The sequence below is a fragment of the Bombus vosnesenskii genome, unplaced genomic scaffold (assembly GCF_011952255.1).
Source record: "Bombus vosnesenskii isolate JDL3184/JDL3185 unplaced genomic scaffold, Bvos_JDL3184-5_v1.1 scf7180000013264, whole genome shotgun sequence".
NCBI lineage: Eukaryota > Metazoa > Arthropoda > Insecta > Hymenoptera > Apidae > Bombus > Bombus vosnesenskii.
Window position 1 is genome coordinate 6,092,677 of NW_022882924.1, and position 23,563 is coordinate 6,116,239.

The window sequence follows — 23,563 nt, forward strand, 5'->3', positions numbered from 1 at the left end:
TGGCCATTTAAATAACATACCGTAGGTAGGGGGATGCCCTTCGCCGAGACACGTACATTTACCATTCATGGTGCGCGTCACAGCCATAAATATTAATACTCAAATAGTAAACGGGATACGGTACAGTTATAGGTATACAGATCTACTGTAAGAGCTGACGTTCGGTTGAGCAACTTTTCTCCAATCTGGCACGAAAGTCATTACCAACCATGTAATTAGATGCGTTTTGTTGAATCGGTAATAAGTCTGTAATTAGAACTTGCGGAACTGTTTCGTACACGCATGCAGTACACGTATTTCGGATCGGTAGCTACAACGTGCGTATAAAAAACGAAGACTAGCAAATGAACAAAAAGAAAAACAAAAAAAAAAAGAAGGAAATCGAAAGTAAAATGGAAAAGAACCGAACGAACGAGAAGAATAGAAAATTCTACCTCGTCTAAAATAATTCGGGTAATCGACACTTACCTGTGAATCAGCCTGTGCCGGTGTAAATTAAATAAACGATACAAGGAAAAACGGAAAGTTTATTGAAACGAATTGCAACAGAAATTAGAACAGCTTCTCGAGAGACACAAAGCGGGCTCGGAGTATGGTACGGTGTCCGCAGATTTCCTTGATGTCGAGAAGGCAAACCGGAATGCGATTTAATTGACACTGAGAATCGATTGCCCACGCAGTTTTCACGAGGTTTCCGTTAATCGTTTGAAAACGTTACCTACTTAAAATTAACTCAACGTTCATATATCTTATAAAGGTGTTTGTACGCGCGATTAATTCATCGATTAATAATACGTCGAAAACCTCTCGCGACTTCTACCAGGGACGACGAAAATTAAATTCGATTCTACGTATACAGTATACCAGTGACTTTATACTTTCTACACAGAGACAAGCGTATATTTGATTCAATACCATTGCTATAGTTAATATCCTACGACTATGCTCGCATATTAAGAACAGGCGAATCAGTTGAGTTGACATCGACCACATAGAACGACGAATACACGAACGTCTTGATACTTTTTCGTGGTTAGCCCGAGGTGAAATATTTTCCTAGAGATCGAACGCGTTTCTCGAACTCGTTCCTCGAGACAGGAACGTTAACGAGGGGAAAGGATGTCGGCGTGCTTCCGGTTCGGAGTTGCCGTGCTGTCCTTGTCGCGGATGAATTTGTTAATAAGTCGGGTTCGTAAATCAAAATCGCCAGATTCATTCGATTCGATATGTTAATTAAATGCTCAGATAACAGAAATTACCCGCGGCCTGCATCCATCGTGGTACAAATAGTCTATACGGGCACATAAATAAAGTTTTGCAACTAATACAGCCTACCTATCGTAGTACATCGAGAGCACATGCAGTCGTATCGATCGACACGTTTTGCTTCTTCTTTTCGCGGAGACACCGCAGGCAGCTCGTGTACTCGCTCGGAGCTCGTTTCGTTTCGCGTGTCCACGCACGCTTGTCCAGGCACAAGCTCGCAGGTTTACCTAAATGGATACATGGGCGTACAGGTTTCACGTGGAACGCGCATGCAAATGGGACCGCAACTCATCCAGGGGCGTAACAATGATAATCCCTCGTTCCTTGCCGACGATCGAGCGTATTTATCGGTCCCTACTAAATCTACGGTATCGCAGGATTTCGGAAAAATTCGATAGCAACTTCCCCCGTCCATAGCCTTTATCGATGCTCACATGCTTTTGCTTTAGAAACGTTTGCTTCGCTCTCGTTCTAAACGCACGACTCGAGATCTCGAAGTCGAATTATCGGTGTCATCGGTCTTGGTCGAACACGGCGGAATTGGAGTGCGGGGCCAAGATCGATGCATTGACAAAATTACGCCCCTGCAGCTGGCTGTTCACGCGGTCACACTGAGAGATATCTACACACGCAACACACGTGCATACATGCCGTACGATACGAGTTTCTGGTGCACAGACGCATCATGCTGTCTGGCGTTCCATTTACAAACGCCCTCGGTACACTCGTTTATTCTCCAACGACTAGTTGATTCTTCCGTACTAGCGAATTTTCACCTATTTTCTGCATTTTCGCGGGCAATTAAATAATCGTTCTTCCGCAACGTGCCGCGTCGGAATAAGATAACAGAAGGAATAAAGTTACGCGGGGTTAGCTTGTTATCGCGTTAAATAAAATTATACACGTAAGAGGGTCGTTCCTTTGTCACAGTCTTATTGGTCGCTGAAATCCCCCGTTCAAGTTTCCCCGTTTACATTTAGCTAAGGGAGGAAAGCAACGAGTTTAATCGAACACAAAACGGCCGCGACCATGGTTGGGTGGACCTGCCTGAAACGGTGGCTTGTTCTCGCCGTCGAACGACTATTCACGACACCGACAGCACGAATACTTGTAGTACTTGATGCGGCACAGACCGTTCTTCACGACCAACGCACAATTTGGATGTTTGTCGACGCACTCCGACGACGCCTCGTAAGCTTCTGAAATTGTCAACAATTTATAGATTCGTTAACACACGTTGCAATACGAACCGAATGAAATACGAAGGACCAAAAAGCTTACTTTTCGGTGGTTTGCTCGACGACGAAGGATCCTTTTTACACGGATCCAAACTGCACTGCTGGTGGCCGCTAGGTTTCGCAACATCCTCGCAATTCGAGTTGCTGACACCCTCGAGAATACAACGAACCAGCCTGGTTTGCACTCCGGTGCCGCATGTCACCGAGCACTGAAAAACCGTGTTGGTATTTATATCCATATTTATATGGGTATTTATATCGCAAAGTCAAAAAGTCACGGTGGTCGAGCGATCGTAAATCTACGCGCTCGACTCGACTCTGGCGATTTACCTTCGACCAGTTCGAGGTGAACCATGTCGGTGTACACGCGCTCGCTCTGCATACTTGTTCGTTTGCTGGCCTCGAACCGTTGCAATTGCTCGCCGGCGACACGACTAATTCTTTGTTCGTCCTTGCGACGCAAAGAACTTCTCGATACTGGACACCCACTCCGCAAGACACGGAACACTGAAACCATATTTGTCGATGCTTGTTCAATCGAGACGATAGCAACTGATACGGTGGCGTCGTTTTGTCATCACCAAAGATTCGACGACGAGCCACGAGAGTTACTCTGTGTTTGGTTATCTGTTACTAACGAATGACCATGGTCCGGTGAACCATTTCGCGCTATCGCAGTTCGATTCTCTTCCGAAACATTGTCTCTCCGTTTCCGGCCTCTCTTTGGGATTGCAGAACAGCTCGCTACCATCGGCACAGGCCACTTGCCTCGTTTCCACTCCGCTACCACATTCTGCCGAGCACTGAATCAAAGATAAAGAGACGCGTTCGGTGGATATCCCGTGTCTTACAATCCTTCCTTTTTGATTATTGATTTTACCTTGGACGACCATTGCGAGTAGAGCCAAGGAGCACTGTGCTCGATCCCGGTGCGCATACAAGGCGCGGATTCGCAGATTTTCCGAGAGTCGGGTTTGTTGAACGCGGAACAGGCATCCCCCGACGTGATGCATGTCACCGTTCTGTTACGAATTCCCGTTCCACAAGTTGTCGAGCACTGAAATCGTAAAAGCCCGCTGAAACCGTGTCAGCCGTTCGAGTACAAAATGCATTTCGCTTAACCGTTGCATTAGCCGGGCTTCGGGCCACTTTTCTAAGCGAAAGGAAGCGGCAAAGCTACTTTACAAGGAGCGCTCTATCTGTATGGAAGGGAAAAAAACAAGAAAAAAGGAACGACGTACTGGGCCCCAGGCGCCGACGTCCCATCTGGGTGTGTCGTGCTGAGAGTGCATGTGCCTCAATTCCGGACCGTTCGTGCAAGCCGGTTTCGTACAGGTTTCCACGCTTCTAAGGTCAGGCGGTTGTACGCACGCACCGGCTGCCACTCGCATCGTCAAATTCGCATTTAGTTCCTGTACGCACTCCAATTTCCGACTCCTTGTCCCGATGCCGCAGCTGACCGAACATTCGCCCCACGGCTCGGCCCTCCACCTGCAACCACGTACAATTCGTTTGCAAATTTAACGCGCGAGATCGTTTTGCGAGCCAATTTTGCAGGCGAATTACCATAAGAAAGCGAGTTACCTAGGCGGACAGGGGTTGTCGTTGCAACGCAACGGGGGCGGTTGTTGCGGTTTTTCCACGCTACGACAACGTTTGTCGTTCACGATCATCTGCCTGTTCTCGCGGAAGCACTTGAAGATCGCCGTCTGAACGCCTAGAAACGGAAGTGGCATTTTAACGCTATCTTCGTTTCTTTTTACGATTTTCATTCGAACGTAATTCTTCCGGCCGTGTGATGTTCGCCGAGATCGCAACTTGCTCGAAAGGATCGAAGGGTCGCGCGGTATTCGAGGCCAGTTATCGTCGTTGTCGAGAATGGAAATTAAGAAAGGGTCCGTGACAGCTGTCTCGACGTTATCTCGGACTCGCCCGTATGAGCCGTCAGTCTAAATGAAAAAAATCTCGGTGGTTCTGGCTTCGCGATGCGGCATCGGACACGGTCGCGTGTAAACGTTCCGACGTCAAAGAGAGAGAGAACGGAGAGCCGACCGCTGGAAAATAATAACGCGAACGTTGGTCACGGATGTGGGGCTTCCTGCTAATAAATTTCATGAATTGGATGGCACTTCCGCGATGGCGATGAGCGAATCGAGCGTTGTAATCTCACGGCCCTCCGAACTCCGGCGATAATACCGAAACGAACGAGTCTCGGCCGACTTCCCACGCGCGTCTCGATTAGTCGAGCTGCTTGTTCGTTCCTAAAGCTCGTTTTAATTGTCTACGCGCTTTTTTCCTAATTGCCCGTTTAATTACCGTGTACGAAAAATCGAGCTCGTGACCCCATCACCAGTTGAAACATTGATACAGATTAGAATCGTGTGGGAAGCGTTGTAACTTCAATTATGTGCAACATCTTCTTTCGTTATTCGTCTTACGAAATAAACGACGAAGAAATTGAGAAATCTCATACCTCCTCCGCATTCCTTGGAGCAAGGAGTCACTCCGAACATCTTCCAAGAGAATCGCAGACGTTTCTTCTTTTTGTTCTTCGATTTTGGCTGATCCCCGGCCATCACCGTAGTAGGCGAATGCCTCATCTCTTCCTTCCGTCCTTTCTCGCGAGCCCGTGCTCGATCTTGATTATGACTCGTCGGTGATAAATCTGCTTTTTGATTGGATCTGAAAAGGCGAAAGTGCTGTCTACCTTGACGTACGAATCGTTTCGTTCAACTAATTCGAATAATCGATCTTGATAAAACAAATTTAACAGGTGTAAATATTTGCGAATATTTACATTCTAGTGACCGGAAAGGTTGGCCGGATGCGAGCATCCGAATCGGGGATTTCGTTGCCGCGATCGACGGATCCTGCGAAAAGGGCAAGATACCAAATCATTCAAAGATCATTCTGTGCTTCGCCCAAAGTCAGTTACATAAAGGTATCGTCCTGAAAACCTTCCTCGATGAATTACCTATCGGAAAGAACGGCGGTGCTATCACTGGCTTTCCATTGAACGGCATCATGTATTTGTAAAGCACTCCAGGGTTCATTTCCTGCGCCAGAATCTGGAGAAGCGATTTAAAAGTACAATACTCGCGACATCGACGTATGACATCGCGGTTAAAGTACAATATCAAGTCGAGAAACGATCCTCGATGGAAAAGAAAAAGAAAAAAAAGAAAAAGAAAATAGATGGTCGATCCAATAAATTCGAACGAGCGAGATATCAGAGACTTCTTTATGGGCGTACCTCTAAATGCAAAGAATCGTTCAGTGGCCCGGTTGCCAAGATACACTCCATGCGGTTTTTGTCACCCCTCTGGTATGTTAATGTCGTGCCAGCCGCTTTATAAGTGCCGCTTGGACTGTAAGCCAAGGGTCCGTTCAGGATGTAACTACCGTTGCTGTCTTTCAACGCTAACACATCGGATTATTCGTTAACAAAGCATGGAGGGAAAGAGGCATTGCTTTCATAGCCCTAAATAAACGCGGTTTCGAGCGTGTTTTTTCATGAAATACCTAAGAAGTTACTACTGAAACGTAGTTCGGAGATGTTGAGAGACATGGCGCCTTTCGGGATGGTGGTTACCGGTTGATGACCCCTCGGCAGGATTGGTTCCATAAAAATACCCTCGTACAGTCTACAACCTTTACCCTGACCACCGCAGACACCACAAGCGTCCATCGTAACGCCGGAACCTACCACACCGTCGCAACCCACGGACTGTGAAAAAAAAAAAAAAACGAAAGAGTAAAAATATACAAGCACTTGAAAATGGACTTGTGTTTTATACCGTGAGCGTAACACGACGTTTCAACGATAACAGAAGGGATTAATGGGCTGAAACAATTCGAAAATTAGCGTGAAACGACATACCATCGAACAACGGGAAGCAACACAACGCGAAACAACGTCGGACAGAAGGGAGGGAGAGAAGAAACTAGCGGAACGAACAAAGGGGACACGGTTAACTAGTCGCGTCGCCATCAAATCGGGTGTAATTAAAAAAATGCAAAGGGAAAGAAAAAAACGTCGCGCGCCGATTTGACCGATCGCATCGACGAGGAATCACGATTAATTTCCCGTCGTGACGTGGAGGAATACTTTGGCTTGACTCATCGTACCTTGCATTGTCCGGCGACACAGAGCCATCGGTCTGTGCGTTCCATAGAAATTCCGGTATTATGTCCACGAAGATTCGGAGCGTCGCAGGGTGCGCCGTCCATTACTGCCGGTTCAAGCGTTGCATAAAAACGCTCGCCAACGGCGCGGCAATTGAGCGCGCAAGAATTCGGTACTGGTCAACAGTAATAACAGTTAAAAAAAAAAGAGACACTGGATCCTTTTGAAGGAACGACTCGTGAAACGTTCAATTACCCGAGAAAAATTTATAACGGACGAGTAGTTAGAGAAAAAAAATTGAAATTACACGGAGCAATTTTTATAATGTTATTTCTACGTTAGTCGTCGTTTTCTTGTTTTAACTCCGCTGCAGATTCAAAAAGAATTTAAAGTAAGTTATCTCGATGATTTTATTTCGGTCATCCCGTACAAGCAATGCCAAACGCTGTACAAAGCTGACTCGAAACAGACGCGTTCGAAGCGTACTAAGATAAGTACAATACAACGTCGTGCTTTAACACTAAATTGTCGACAAAGTGGCAAGACGAAGCTCGCAGCGACTTTAGCTTACCGTCCAAGAATGGAACCCAATCGTAGCTCTCGCCCTTGTAGTTTCTTCCGTTGTACTTGGCACATTGTTCGGCCCGCAAATCCTCCGGGAAGTTCGGGCATTTCTGTTGCAAGCAATGGCTTAATTAAACTCCAGGTAATTAACGATCGATCGTTGGGAAAGTTGTTACGCTGTCACTTGGGGCGTCTGACGACGCACGGCTCGATCGAAATACGAGAGAATATTTTCCAGAAGCATTTTACGATTTTTTGCGCTACGAAACGTAACACGAGAACAGAAGCCGTCCGAATTTCTTTAAATTTCCACCCAATTCCATGCATTTATAATGGATTTCAGTGGCTTCAAAAAGGAGCCGCGCACTCGGAACGAATATACTGAAACGAGAATACCGACGCGTACGTAGAGGAGAAGCGTAACCCTGGTAATTTCCGGGTGGAAGATTAATTACCGGCCAGTAAAACCGTGAATAGTCTCGCATGTTTGTAAACCACCGTTTCCGAGGTAAATCTAGCCGAGTCGTGGCGCCGTAGCGAAAAAAGAGACAAGTGGTTAACATGCAAAGTTTTTAATTGCAATGCCGCGTTTACGCGCAGAAAATTAACTAGCATGCGTTCAGTCGGCAACAAGCCGTAAAAAATTTGTCTGCTTCGAAACAAGATCTCTCGGAGTAGGCAATTAAAATTTACGCTCGTCACAAGGATGGATTCATTGTCGACCACGAGTATCGTGTCTAGATCAGTCGACGGCTGATCGATTCCGACGGTGAATTTTCAATTTTTCATTTAAATTCATTTTCGTTCGAGACCCTTTGAACCCCACGAACGTACGTGCACCAGCAATTTCAAAGGAATTCCATTCGATCGCATACTCGAAATGATCAACGATTCGTCGATTCGAAACGCTTTGAAATCAAACCGGAAGTATTGATTTCACGAACGCGAGTCTTTATTATACACATATACATAGATATAATAGTCACGGGTATCTTTATATCCACGAAGGCCTAATTATCGCTGGCGAGTACCTGGACAGAGGCCAAAGTCGTCCATTACCAACGAGTCTTTAACTCCGCAGGTGGTGATTATTCTTATGAATTTTAAACAACACCGGTGTACTTGGCTTAGCTAGCCATATAAATTGCCATCGTGGGTATCCTTAATTGGCCTCTGCGATGATTTGTTCGCGACTCGTGACGTACCGTCGAAAAGAAACCCTCCAGCGATCTTCGATATGCATCTGTTCTCTATGCCTGCCTACGACCCCATGATAGATGCACTTACATACTCGCGCTCACTGTGTAAATGCAGCTCTTCCTCGTGTTGAAAACTTCTAACGATCCTTCTAACGAGTTGTGCGCGCTTCACGCAAAATTCAAGTGGCGACGGAGATGTGCCGTTTTTTACGATCATTAGATAAAAAGAAGCACAAGTCGACGATCGTTTCTGGTTATTCGTTATTTCACTGCGAGATCTGCTTATTAATAACCCCGCTGTTAACCGAAAAAGTTCACCACGCACGGAGTCATTGAAATACAAACGTTAATTTATCACGCGTCTAGACAGGACGCAAAGGCGTAAACATCGATTCACATTACGTGTCGCGTTGATTTACCTGCGTGTTGCACGTGTGGTAACGCTTGTATGTACCGATGCAAATGGGCCGCGAGTTGCTCGTGCCATTCTCCGAGATAATGCTCCGCTTCCTTAACAGTCGCCTGAAACAAATCGGTCGCATTACTCCTACCTATCGACCAACGATTTATCTTTGCTTTCCGTACACCATTTTCGCGATCTTTAACGCGTTTCATGTTCAACGTACTTTTCGGTTAGAAGGCAGCAAGAGTGTATACATGAAACGATGCACGTACGTGCATCGCATTAACGTTGCCTATTTCAGTCCCGTTTTTTATCGTCACGTAAAATTTATTCCACTTAAAGCGTGTATTTTTCTCTTTTTTTTTTAACGGATGAAAGACGTTTATTAATATGTTATTTTTTCCTTTTCTTATCTAAAAACAATTACGGAACACGTAGAAGAATAAAATGCACAGACTTTAAACGTAAAACAGGGGAGAGTGAAAAAGTTTTTCGTTTATTACCGTCGACTGACAGGGAAAAATACTTTAACGGTACAACAGGTCTTAAACTATTTTATCGCCGGTCGAGAAACTCACGGATCCATCGATAAATCCTGCGCAAAGTCACGTAACCGCGCAGGTAGCGTTACAGAGGTGTAAATGTCAGCGACGATAACACGTTTCGGGGCCGCTCGCGCGACTCGTCGGCATGCCAGCGTGTAATCTTCCTCTGCTACCGATCTGCAATTTGTTCGACACTCGGTGCTCTTCGCTCGTATACTCCAAGTGCTACGAACGTGTCAAGCTTCGGAATATCGAGCTCACAGAGACCGATCGATTCAAGGCCAGAGAGATCTCGCGGAAGGAAACGGCAACGTCTATGATTCTCGTATGGCTAGGATTAGGTGTTTCTTGGACCGTTTCGCGAAGTCATGGAACAGTTGCTCACGATCTTGGGTCGCGCGAAACGTTAACGGTATCGCGAAACCTGTGATTATCGTCGAAGCTGATACTAAAACGCACGATTCCCTGCTTTGCGATCGATTATTTAACCACGTTCCATACATTGCGTTCTGTTTGGGAGTAATTCGCACGAAAAACGCAGCAACTTCGATGTCGCTTAAGAAAATATATTTTACTTACTGATATGGCACGCATTCGCGGGACTGCGACTGAATACCCGTACCACAGGTCCGTGAACACTCGCTCCAAGCACTCCACGGTCCCCAGGTTCCTCTTATACGATTATCTCGGCCAAGATTGAATTGAGTCTTCTCCCGTAGCATGTGATAGACCTGGAAAAGATTTCAACGCGTTTGTCACCGTTGTGTCTCGACTGGTCGATGCCTCGTCGATTTGCAATCGCGACGATTCACGGCTGGCATCGAATTACTCGTCAAAGCTTTGACGCAGACCCTCATTATGCAGCGCAGTCATTATTCATCGTCTCGTGTGCGAGGAATTTGAGACGTTATGTAATCACGCGCGGGCCGCGATATAATTAATTTTATTCGAAGCACCTTCGGATTAATCAATCAAAGGGTGGCGAACAAAATTGCCTGATAATCAAACGGCAGGTCCTCGCGTTGTAATCCAGCCGCGTTAATTACAACGGAGCGGAAGGAGGAGGGAGAGACGGTAACTCTGCAACGACGACATCCGAACTGTTTGTTCAATAATTAATATCGGTACTTCCACGATTCAGATCACCCGCGAGGCCGTAATTAATTGAAAGACGGATCCGTGGCGCCCGTCAATATTGGTACGCAGATGTAAAATCCGCTGGTGTTCGTAACCGAGCATATCGCGGAATACGTCATTCGTTGTTCGCTGAAAACCGCCATTACGCGAAAAGATCCGCTATGGAAATTGTACTAAAGGAAAATTAGAACGTTTGTTCGGTCGATACGTCTCGGCCTCTAATCGCGTTGAAATTTCGAAATTAGCTTTCTAAGGTTAACGACGCACCATTTCGCGGTAAAGAATGCCAATTTAATGGCATCTCTAATAACGCGTTGTGAATTGTTGGCGAGCCGCGATTGGTTTCAGCGCGAGCCCCGCCTCAATTCAAAATTCGAGCAGCTTTCAAAAAGTCGTTAACCCGTTAAAACGAAGTAATACTTGCTTGATGACCGACATTAACTCCGGCACGTTAATCGCGCCGCGCATGAACTTGCTTCGTACACATGCGCGGGAATATGCGTATATATGGAGAGGAGGAAACGCGAAAATACTCGACAAAGGGGTAACAGGGGGGAGGGCTGGAACGGTCGGCATCGCGCAACGGCCTGAATAATGGAGCCGCGTTTCAAGAGTCTTTCCACGATGAACGATCTTAATCTCATTGTCCCGGGAGCTTTCAAAGGGATCCTTACGGGCGTAACGAACGTCTTTACGACGGATAAGAAGCTCGTATTACGGCGACGTTTCATAAGAAGAGAATTATAGATAGACGGCGGCCGCCTCTTTAAAAATTCGCCGAAATTTTCAGAATTATTTGGAACAGATTACTATCCCGAAGAGAGTCTCTCGACTTCGTTCGCGAAACGAATATCAAGAGACAGAGAGAGAGAGAGACTCGCGTGAGGAGAATACCTCCTCTTCCCGGTAGGTACCTCTGATACGATAGAAAGCTGTAAGGTCGCGCTTGTTAGCGAAGAACGATTGAAATTGGCCGGTCGACCAATCATTACGATTAACTGGAACGATCGTTCAAAGTATGTAAGTTTAATCAACGATAAGCGCCGTTATCCCGGTTGCTCCGGGTTCAACAGGTTGCCACCAAATTGTCGGCATTCTATGCCGGTTAACTAGATCGATTGAAAAATTTTACAGATTAGGCTCGATGTACACAAAGGTGTGTGCTTTGCAACGTAGACCGCGCGTGTAGAACTAACGCGGAGTACAATCGTGTATCGTCGTGCTCGTTAAAAACGACCGCGAACCGTCGTAAAGAAACGGCGGATTGAGCGAGAGCGTTAACTGAGAACGTCCAGTGTTTCTCTTTTTCTTTTTTTTTTTTTTTTTTTTTAATGTAATCTTCGCGACCAACCATGATGATCTCGAGGCCAAGAACGATATTGCAATATTTTCCAAAACAAACGATCCATTTAAACGACCAGAAGAAGTCGATGTAACAAGAAACGCGATGTCATTGCGAGAGCTGTGTACACCAGAGTGTTAGCGTTTCACGCTCATCGTTCGGCCGGCCTTGAGGATGCAGCCAGCTCGAGTGTAATTTAGGAAGTTCCTCCAGTGTCAATTAATTATCCTCTTCGTGCCACCCAGAATAACGTCTACGTAATTGCTTATTAATTCCGGTAAGTGGATTAAATTAATATTCACCGACGAACCGTACGTTCGAGATAAAATATCTTAATGAACGAGATAGCTATGATAACGTTATTATGGCAGTAAGTTAAACGGCAAGAAGTTATGTATTAAATTATCCTGGAAATCCAACTTGGACGAGCTGCTTTACTTAATGAACATATCCCGAAGGAGATCACCTTTCGCGTATCCATGTCAAAATTAAAATACCTTCCACATCTTTTGTAAGTCGTAACAGATGTAATCGGAGCTTGCGAGAATTACATCGTTTTCGAATTACAAGGGTTCAAAGTCGACGGATCGAGTAACCGATACTACATCTTAATCAACCATAATGGAAAGTTACCTCGATGGGATACTTGTCGGGCACGTGGGTAGAGGAGACACTGGCCGCAGTCAGCATTGTCAAAGCTAGAATCGATCTGAAACAGAGATTGCAAAGATGCCTTAATTAATCCGACGTAATGGAATGCAATTTGTTATCGTCGTTGTCAATCTAGAAGCGGTTTGCACGAACGGTCGCCGACTGTTGAACCGAGCCAATTATCCCCTTATCGCGTAAAATATCTATCTTTCAGCTGGCTTCAACGGGTTAGATATTTCAAGAATGTGATAATCTTCCTCGGATGAGTAACGTTGCATAGTATGACGATGTAAAACACTGCCCGTCCGAGGGACTGGATAATTCTGCTTGTACATCGCCGGGTACTCGTTAATGCATTCGTCCCCTGTAAATCATTTACCAACGAGGGAAAAGGCAAAAAAAAAAAAAAAGAACAGAAACTAAAGGATCGCGACAAGGATTAATGGTATCGATACGAATAGATGGTGTTTAGATTGAATACCGAACAAACGAACGTGTCTTGCTTCCGAATCGAAACCCGCGATTAATCGAATGTACCCCGCTGATTTATCCATCGCGATTCCAGATTAATAACGACTGGCCAGTAATTTCGCGCAGATGCTGCGCTTGCATATTTAGAAACACGATCAAGGATCGTAAGATTACCATGAATTTTACGATATTAAGGTTCAAACAGAATTAAACTGCTCTAAATAGCGATGGAAATCGCTACGAGAATCCGCCCCTCTCCCGGGCTATGGCGTTTTTAGAACGATTTCACGCGAAACGAATAGCCAAGCATGTGTTCTCCATCATCCACTTCGTTCCTACGGCGGATAATCGCCGTCATAGATTTCAAAAGTTCTCGATTTTCACGGCACAAATGGCGTGCATGCATCTAGGATGCGAAGCGTATAGTACCGCAGCGGCCAGGCGCCAGTTCGTTTTGCCATGGTAATTATTAAAACTGCACCGGGGATGCATCTACCGATCGGGTAGGAGAAATAGACGAGGAAATTGAAGAAGAAGAGGGGATGAATGTGAGACGGAGAGAGAGAGAGAGAGAGAGGGAGAAGAATGAAGGAAGGGAGCTAGAGAGGAGCAGCGACGCTGGAACAAGTAAACTGTGCCACTAAGCACTAATAACGTTTCACTTGTTGCGTTTTCTTGGAAAGCTTAATTAATCATTACGCCCCTGTGTGGCGGAGGAGGATACTAAAGAGAGAGAAAGAGCGAGTACAAGAGAAGAAGGGTCAGGAGAGTCGGACCGCCCGCAGCCACTGAAGTAGTCGCCTACTCGCGTGCGTGAAACGCACACAGAAAACACGTGTAAACGCACATTACTGCGACGAAATCAGAAAAAGCCGCATCGCGGCTTTCCACGCAATGTTCTTGCGGATCGCGTGTAAGGCTCCGTACATACTGCCCCGTGTAAAGTAGAATAAAATTAATAGTAGTACTCTGGCACGAGGGCCGGTTTGCTACAAGTACCATTTTAAAGATGTAGCATGAAACGAGAAGTGGTCGGCTCGACAGGTGTACAGGAGCTCCATTGATCATCAACGTTAAACGTCGTTCTCGTCTCGTACCAGATATAGACGAGTGTCCTGTTTCGAGCGAAAGCTTTCAAGATTATTTCTCGTCCAGACAGCGTCCATGACAACGTCGGCACAGTTTTGGATACTCGTTTACCTTAATCTTGAGCTTTTAACCGTAGCGAATTACATCGAAGTTCAAAAGTACTGTCTTAATAATGATCAAATAGCTCGTACAAGTATTCTATATCGTAAAATGAGAAGAAAATAAGGAACGTTTGAAGTGACGAAATGTGAGAAAACAGGAGGACATAAAAGTATAGAGAAGGAAAAGGCAAAGCGAAGCGTGAGAGCAGAATCGAAGAACGTGATTTGCAACGATGAAAAGGTTATCGTATAGATTTACAATTACCAACCGCGCAGCTTTATTGTCTCCCTATTACGACGATCAATTACCTCGTAAACAAACATATATCGCGCTCCCTATCTCCATTAGGTATGATTATTGTGAATTACAGCGATGTAGTTTATTGAATAATAAACGACGACAGAGCTAGACTGTGTGTCTCGGTATGCATAGCGCCTAAGAAAGGGACGTTCACGGTGCACGCAAGCGGCGCGATGAAGCATTGCACTTGCCTGGAACTGCTATGGCTAGCAGCTCGAGAGCAATCGTGTCCAGCCGCAACGGCGAACACGTGTTCCTCGCCATTCTTTGTAACGCTAAACAGATCGCAAGATCGCCGTAAAATCGTTGAACCGCTCTGTTTCAAGCTACCCTTTTTGCTTCTCGTTCTCTCGCTTACACAACGAATTTTTCTTCCCGGTAAGAATTATCGCCGTCTTCTCGGTATTATCGGTACAGCGTGTACTTCGTAACCAGACAATCGCCGATCGTCGCCTCGTTTTATATCTTCGAAGATATTTCCAAGATATTCGAGAGAAGTAGAACTTTTCCCTCGAAATCGCACTTATCTGCATTTTCGTGTTTCGCGTACTAATTATCGTCGTAGCGACGCCTCGGCGCAAGATAAATAGGGAGAATAATATCTTGCGTTATTCGAATGACAAAAGGTTCGGCTATATCCGGCGTTGTTCGTGGAAATCGTTGAAATTCTTTGACTCGACGTCTGCCACGGGCTGTCACCTATCGCGCTTGTCCTCGAGCCAAGGATTCTATGCTTGTAACTAGCGCATCAAGAAACGCGCGTGCACTCTTTATTCATCGGTTTTTAGCATTCCTACGCCATTGAAAACAAGACAGACATTGTTTATCGCGGCATGTAACGCACCGACTACAGCGATAGCCAAGTCGTAACGGGTCGTAGATACGACCCTCGACTGTGAGATCTCTCGCTATAAGGTCGATACGTTCGAAGAAAAAACGAGGAAAAGTAGGAGATGAAGAAAACAGCTCTGGATTGCGTTGCGAACACACACAGTCTGATTTACGTTCCCAGATCTCGCCGGACGCTTTTGTCGAGGATCTCACGGGAACATGATAATTTATCCGATACTGATATTTTCCCGGAATTTCGCGAATCCGCACGGCTCGCCGAGCAAAATTAATTTTAGCTGGTGCAATGATCCGATAATGATCCCCGCGAGACAACGATTGCGCCCGATTAGCACTCGCTCCTCCCGGAGATATTTCATTGAAACGAGTTAGGGTCAGTGAACACGGGCGGGACGATAGGGTGCAAATACCAGATTCAACGTGACAAGTACGTATGATCAGCGACGAACGATAACACGAACTCGATATTTTATCGACCAGCATAGCCAACGAACTTTATCGACGTCTTTTAATATATTCGAGGCCGGTATAATCTGACAAAACTGTTCCCAGTAGCCGTCAATGTTTTTGCAATTATAACTTGTAGTTTGATATTTCGCGCTATCTTGGTTATGGTATATTTTCATTTTCTACTTGACTGTGAAATCTTCGCGTCTTAAACGCTTTGTTCTACGATTCGTTCCTTGGCTGTAATCTATGAAAAGTTATCGCGCGATTCGACGTCTGAAAGCCTGTAGAAACCGATCGTTAACGTTTAGTGAGACTTCATTAATCTCGTCGAGGATATCATCGAACAGCAAATAAAAGCATCTCGACCAATAACAATTAGTCGCGATAACAATGAAACGGCGCTCTCTCCAAGGACGACGTATAACTTTCCAATGCTCGGTGGAATTCGTTCGATAAATCGCGGCGTTTCTGCGGGCAAAAGGCGGATAAGAATAACTGACCGGCCTGGCGTCGCGGGAGGCCGGCGAAATCATTTTAACCACGGTGGTCCGAGACGAGGGATTTTCGTCTCCAGCAGGGGGACCAGAGACGATACGTACGCGCCGGACACAAAAAAGAATGACCGTGAAATATGATGCACGATACACGTACAGCATTGTCTCGGTAGGCTGTTGAGCATCTCCGGCGTTAACCGAGGGAAAGGAGCAAGAAGTCGCCCTCGGACAATGGGGGCGTGAGTCTCGAATGGCTCCTCTAATGATACCGGAGCACCTCGATCGAACAGCGTATAAATGCAAGCGTTACTGCAAAGTTGCGAACGTTCCAGTTTACGCGTGCATTACCGCGCACGCTCCGACTTCTTTTTCCTTCTCCCTTTCTTTTTTCTCTCCCTCGCTTTCTCCTTTCCGTTTGTCGTGCTTTTATTGAAAACGAAACAATGGTATCACGAGAATGTGAGAATTTGCCAAGGAAAGTACGACAGGTAGAGAAGCGAGTATCCGACGATCTTCAACACAGTCGGTGTTCTTGTTGTTACCGGTTGAAGCTTCCGGGTATAGGCCGCGTCTTTGATGCGATGTTATTCCGACGTTTCATTTCGCTCAACGAGGGATCATGGAGTCCCTGCGATGCGAACGAAGCTGGCTATACCGCTGGTAAATCGTTGCAGTAATACGTAGACATATGTTATACAGCTTGAAGCCATGTCTTATCGAAATATAGAAGAATACGGTGGAAAAGGAAATGAGAAGGATTAGGTAGGTAGCTGTAAGAAAGGTAGATCTACACCTGATAAAGCATTATGATTACTCGAGAGGCTAAGACACGTGGAATGTATTCGTTCTCGACGAGAATAATTGGTTTGTCACGAACTGTGGGAATATTCGATGTTGGCTAGAAGCAGAGGAATTCGTTGCATGTAAAATGGCATTGGTGCGATCGAAACATCGTCGTTACTGTCGCGTTGCTGTGTCAACCAAGAGCGGGGAGATGTTTTGCGACGTTGTTATTGCACTAGAACCCCGTCACCGTCGGTTTCCGATAACCAAGCCGCTGTCACGCTGCAGTTGCCGTTGTTGTCGCCATAAACATTCTACCTCGTTCCTCTCGTTTCTTCTCGCGTGTCTCTCTCTCGGTCTCTCCCTCGTGGCGTACTTCTAGCTTTCTACACGTCGTTCTCCGTTCTGGTTGTCTACCGTATTGTCGCGCATTTTTCTCTTGTTCCCCTGATTCATCGTTGTCCCCATCTTTTCTCGCGAGTTCCTCCGCGATGTAAGGCTCTTCCGTCCTCGTAGGCTCGTTCGTCTTCCTCTTGCCTCGTTACATAGTCGGGAACAGCACCGCAGGCGCCTTCCGCGTGTTGATACACGCGAAGAAGGGTGGCTGGGAAAATCCTCCGAGCGCCAGCTCTATTTTGAGGAAGATTGCTGTGAACGTGGTGGCTGCTCGAAAAGAAAGCAAATGAGTCGCGGCAGACGTGTACTTTCGACTGCAGGTAGGTAGCAGTTACGGAGATAATTCGTTGGAAAAATTTCCTAACGACTCGTAATTGAGGAAAATCGACTGCAGTACTTCTCCGCGTACATCGGTGAGAACTGTGTCGTTGTAATTTTCTCCAACGATAGAACTGATTCCCTAGAAATTCCGTACAATTTAGATTTTCTATGGACAGATCGAACAATCGACTTGTAAAGAAATCGAAAAATAGGTGGAGGTCGTCGGTGTTTGATGTAAGAATATCTGATGCTATTCACAGGAAACGAGCTGAAAACGCGCAGATGGCACGCGGGACAATGCTTCTGGTTGAACGGACCTTACCTTGTAACAGTTAACGCATTAATAAGCGTGGAATCAGGTCTTTGATAGTCAGTACAAAAACCGTATCGCCAAACACGTTTCGGCCCTCTCACCTTGACTGCGACGCCACACGAAGGTAATCGGCGTACAGCCACGATCTGTCCGCATTTTTACGGGGCAGTCACATTTACGCGATGATACCAGAGCGGTACGTGCCAAGGAAAATTTAAACAGATGGGAATCGCAACGTACGCGTACGTGGAAGCTGGCTGCTCCTCTTTCAAGGTCCTCCATAACGACCCTGGCGGTCTCCATAAATCGACTGGCTGGTTAAACGAAAGGGCAACGTTCCAAAATTGCTCTGGTTAATTATCCTCGCCTTGGCGACGACCAGCTGAGAAATAAAGCTCAATGTACATCGCGTGAACAACGACGTCTCCCTTTGGCGAATACGCGAGCCATTCGCAGTAAACTCTCCTAATCGATTTATACGACGCGTGTGGTCTTCGTGAAAACGTTGAAACTCGCGAATATAACGACGGACTGCGGACGGAATTTCGTTGGATATAACGTTTTTATTTTTCATTGCGACGATACGCGTGTTATCGGCATAGCACCTTTGTCCCGGAATCCCTGACGATAACACGTTTTCCGATAAAAATAATTAAATTCAGCGCACGGTATCGAAAAATTTCATTGAATTAGCATAGCCCATTCGCCTCTGTAGTACGCTGTCGCGTGTAAATGCAAATACTTCCTCTTCTATGTCCGTTGGTTTATTAGTTTCGTAGCACAGGCCAGGATGAAAAGGATATAGAGTGAAAGCATTTCTCGACTGCGATGCGGAACCCACGTTTCAACGATGGTTACCGATCGATGCCGTTTCCTTTTTACGACAGTTCGAACGTGGGCTCCATAATGAGGAGATGTAACACCGAAGATTCGTGTCACGTTCCTCGTATTGTTCAACTTAATTGTACGTAAAAAGAAAAGTACATATTTAATTATCCTGTCCATTTAGTTAGGCCAGTGATGTTAATTTTTTTACATCTTCGTTAAAGTCTTCGGGGGGTTGATTCGATATCGCATTCTGATTATCTTTTTCCTCCTTCGCAAACTTATCTTCCTTAGAGGATCGATAGACTTGAAAAGCAGAGCTCGACAAATCATTTTTGTGACGTTATAACGCGACGAGTTCACTAAGAAATTCTTTGCTAAGACGTCGGTACATAGAGTCGTGAACTAACAAACGTAAGTGGACGCAGTGGTTGGCCAGTCGTGAACTTTGCGTTCCATCGATCGTTATCGATTCATCCGAACTTTTTGCACAGCGCTAATCAGCCACGAGTTGAATGTCGAGAAGGAATGAAATATAAGAGCACCCCGATTGACCCTTTATAATGCTCGTCTCATTGTCGAGTCTAATCGGATGATCTATGCATGGTTGCCCCCGTCGCGGCGGAATCTTAATTCGATAGCTCTTAGTATTAATAAATCCCTATCGGGAGCTGATCGTTCAACAGTCTTAGGGAAGGCGAATTTTCCTGCTTCGATGCCGTGCAATAAATTCTCCTACTAACGAAACTCTGTTATCCGTCTCGAGTGTTGCGTCTTGTTATCGACATAGCCGTTTCATTCGATCCTCTGTTATAGCGAGTAAGTATATAATACCTTGTAATCCTCTCTAATGAGTTTATTTTTTGAAGACTGAGGAAGCAAAAGTACGGAGAATAATTCTCGAGAGAGGATCAAAGAACAGGCTTGGTCGATCGATCAAAATAAGTTCTAAATAGAAGGTCGCACCAAGACAGGCCACTGAACAAGAGATTTTCTTTTCACTTGGCCGTACCGTGATCGCTAGTGCGAATCATCCCTTAAGTTCGATAGAGAATTCCAAAACTCATTTAGATATAGCGCCTTTTTCAGCCCGGCACGATAATGCCTATCGTGACATGCCTATAAATACGCACCTCTTGATGGTGTTATTAATAGAAGCATGGGAGGATGCGAGAGTGGTACGTGAGACGAATAACGAAGCCACGACATCAACTTTCTCACTTGAGAATGTGCGCCAATGGACCAGGTGTAATCGCGTCTCACTCGACCTCGAATTATCAGCTTCGCGATCTTAAACGTCCTCCGCTTCGTTAACCTACATTCCGCTCCTTTGGCTCGTGAATTCGACATCGAAGCCTTCGTTTCGATTAATTAACGGCAGAAACTACGTACCTCGTGCAATTCCTCCAGCGTGTTACAGAACGAATACCAATGTATTGCGCAATCGTGTTTCAAGAACCTGGTAAGGCTCAAAGCTGTGCTTCGAATTAAGCCGCGCGACATTCGTTAGAAGCGAAGACGAGCGAAGTAGAGTTTCAAGCGATAGATAAACACGGGCTACAAATTTCAGGCGCAAATAGGTCACTGTGTTCTCGAAGCAAAGATACGAGCAAAGAGGCGAGATTTTCCGCGCGTACCCAGACCTAACCCAAAGCACGTGTGGTCGCGTGTACAGCGTGCAATTTCCAAGCTTTTCGGTGCACCCTTTCACCGTTTTCGGAACTTTCATCCGTCTTGGTTCCACCTGTGATCCTTTGTATCCCCGTTTCTTCGTTCATCCGTTCAACTCGTTTTCGGTATATTAAGTTTCACGCGAACGCGAGAGCCACGTATGCCCAGTGGTGCGTGCAGTTAACAAGACACGTTGAACGTAGATGAACCATCTTCATCGTAGGTGAATACCGCCCGCAGCCAGTCTGCGCTAACTTTATACCCTCTTCCACCTTCTTGTCTTTTCCGCCTGTTTTTGCCCGCCACTCGCCAACATCCTGTTTTTCTCGATTCGTAGTCAGGTAGTTCGATGCATCGCGAACGTTGTAATGGACTGCGAAATTGCGGTCTGATGAGATCCGGTAAAGAGATTGATCCCTTTTAAATTCCAAGCAACGAGGTTCGTGATGTTTGCATAGGTCGGAACAATTCTGGGTTGCTTGGGTTTGTTGTCGCGAAAAGAATTTTCCCAGAGGAACGTAGATTATAACGAACAACAACGTACACGCTCGACAACGAGCGCATTTGTCAATGGCTTTAGAAGACACGCTGTAGATAGTTTTAGAATACACGCTGTATATAGCTTTAGACGTAGGACGTTTTGGCTGGGCGACTGCTTGTCTTTCAACAAGGTGCTTTTTATCCGACGTCGTTCCTGACCCGATCCACTTTGCCACGACGCGACGCCATGAAATATCGTTTGTGCGTTTCTTGTCATCGTTCGCCGTTGAAACCTCATTCTTTGGCCCTGCGGCTCGGAGCGTGTTCAGAAAAACGTCGAAACCAACAGATCGGGTAAAAAAGAGAAAATCGAAGAGGAAAAATATGAAAGAAGAAGAGGAAGAATGGCCTTAGGTAACGTCTTCGTTCTTTTAGCCGTTTGTCCGTTTCCTCTATCAGCGAAGAAATTACATCTCCGCGAAATTAAGCCGGGGTTTGTCGGGATTGTACGTTCTTGTTTCGATACAGACGATTTAATCGTGCCGTCGATTACGTTCGATCAGGTCGTGACAGAGACCACCAGACACGTCGAAACGTTAATATGTAGCGCGCGTACAATAGTTATTAAATGGTTAATGACTGGCAATTAGAATCGTTCGTATATCGTAATAAAGACAGGGACGGGAAATTATCTCAATCTTGACTAGGAAAAATTATAACGAGCCTTTCTACCGACTCCTTTAATTCACCTCGTCCCGAAACGCAAAAAGACTGCTCTTTCATCTCCCCTTTCTTCTTCTTTTCCCTTTTCCTCCTTCGTGCGATCTTCGAAGAGAAGCCGGTAGCTGAAAGACAGGACCTGCACGCTGCGTCCTGACCTTCTCTCGCCTTCGTCCATTGCACGCGACGTCCTTCTTCTCTCCTTCCTCGTCCTATGGCTATAGGGCTATGCGCTTCGTACGCCGCGTCGATGTATACGTTTCACCCGTCGGCCTCTCCTGCCGCCACCGAGTGACGTGAAATTATAATTCCGTAAAATTAACGTTGCATATGTTAATTATTAAGAACCGGTCCGTAGCTCGCGGCAGTCTTCGAGATCCTCCATTCTACGGCCAGGTTATATTATATACGAGCGTGCGAGTTACGAGCCAGCCTCGCCTCCGTGAAACGCGGCCGCTGCCTTCGAAACTATCACATGAAACGCCGTTAAGGTCGCGCCACTCTTATTTCTTCAGTTCCATCGCGCTCGATCGTCCGGGGACCATTTAGTGAGATCGACTTTTGGGTCGGGCCTCTGCCCGCGACATTTCACTGACCTATGGAACACTTTAAAAGTTAGCCGCCTGCAGCGGAACCCCTGTCGATAGAAGGTCGTTAGACGAAATGTTAAGCGTCGACAAAGTTCAAAATGCGACGATCAAGTAGAACGCGATGATATTAAAGAAACGACATAAGGACACGCGTGTTTATGCAAAGATAATAGCTTAAACTTTCTTGTATTCTCATTATTTATTTATCCTATTTATCATTTACGTGGAAATTAGCGGTAATCAACTTGCACAGCTCATTCTGCGTTAATAACGATACGGTGGAATTAAATAATTACAAAGAATCTGATGTGATACTGGCAAACGAAGGTATCCTTAATATAAAGATACAAATAAATTAAAACATAAAATTGCAGGGATAATTGCAGCCTAATCGAACAGGTCTGAAACGCTGGTTTGATTTTTCAGTTGGTTAATCCAGCTTGGATTAACAATTTCACGATAACTGGTAGCCCGCTCGGTGCCGTAGATGAGGGAACACCGGTTGCGTGCCACGCAGATGAAGAAATTACTTTCGCGTTTACATGGATATACTGTCGATGTCCGTGGAATCCGGGTTAAGTATCAGGTTCGAGGGTATTGGAACGTTCGACGGGCTGGCGAACAGCCACTTAAATCAATTAATTTCCGTTGCTAGCGCACGATCGACGAGGGGGCGTTAACTAGCCTCTAGACTTCTACTCGCGATAAAAGCAAATTCCGTCGCGTTTAACCACCTCGTCGTGCATTCCCTCTCGCAAAGGATCGGACATCGAATTCCACTTGGTTCATAGTCTATTTTTACCGGCCCTTCGGAAGTACCATTTGTGATTCGCGCGTGTACGTGTGTATCGTAAAGGCGAAACGTTCTTCAATTCGCACGAGTTGGCGTAAAAATAACCGACAGGTAAATGCGCCGACGATGTTCCGCGTTTCGATTCGCTCCAAACGATTACCGATTGCCTTTTCCAGCGGCACGGTGGAACGCCGCGCAATCGGCAGCAAAACGAACCGATTTTCCGCCCAGCGTTCTCCCGCGCACCCTTATCTCGGGTCAAAGCACTGCCTGGAAATCGCGACCTTTCGATTTAGCTGCGAGAATCGAAAGCGTACGCTCGTGCAGTCGTACATTTTCCACCGCGGCTATTATTTACGCCGGGCATAAGCGCCGGCTTTGTGGCCGGTATCGCGCCCTTTTCAAGCACGCGGCTCTTTTTGAACCGGCACCAGCACAGATTTCC

At 45.9% G+C, this 23,563-nt stretch overlaps 1 protein-coding gene across 1 annotated transcript in view; it reads right to left on the reverse strand.

Annotated features, from left to right (window-relative positions):
* Positions 1-509: 509 nt before the first annotated feature.
* LOC117237523 (thrombospondin type-1 domain-containing protein 4-like) overlaps positions 510-23,563 on the reverse strand; it is a 39,792-nt gene continuing 16,738 nt past the window's right edge. The window contains exons 3-19 of the mRNA XM_033501571.1: positions 12,454-12,529; positions 9,921-10,072; positions 8,813-8,915; positions 7,202-7,304; positions 6,633-6,805; positions 6,027-6,231; positions 5,758-5,924; positions 5,479-5,572; positions 5,302-5,374; positions 4,978-5,186; positions 4,089-4,221; positions 3,746-3,995; positions 3,385-3,561; positions 3,143-3,307; positions 2,835-3,011; positions 2,548-2,713; positions 510-2,465 (exon numbers count right to left, since the gene is read on the reverse strand). Coding sequence (XP_033357462.1) covers positions 2,347-2,465; positions 2,548-2,713; positions 2,835-3,011; positions 3,143-3,307; positions 3,385-3,561; positions 3,746-3,995; positions 4,089-4,221; positions 4,978-5,186; positions 5,302-5,374; positions 5,479-5,572; positions 5,758-5,924; positions 6,027-6,231; positions 6,633-6,805; positions 7,202-7,304; positions 8,813-8,915; positions 9,921-10,072; positions 12,454-12,529 — 2,542 coding nt within the window. The 3' untranslated portion in view covers positions 510-2,346. The remainder of the gene's footprint in view (positions 2,466-2,547; positions 2,714-2,834; positions 3,012-3,142; positions 3,308-3,384; positions 3,562-3,745; positions 3,996-4,088; positions 4,222-4,977; positions 5,187-5,301; positions 5,375-5,478; positions 5,573-5,757; positions 5,925-6,026; positions 6,232-6,632; positions 6,806-7,201; positions 7,305-8,812; positions 8,916-9,920; positions 10,073-12,453; positions 12,530-23,563) is intronic.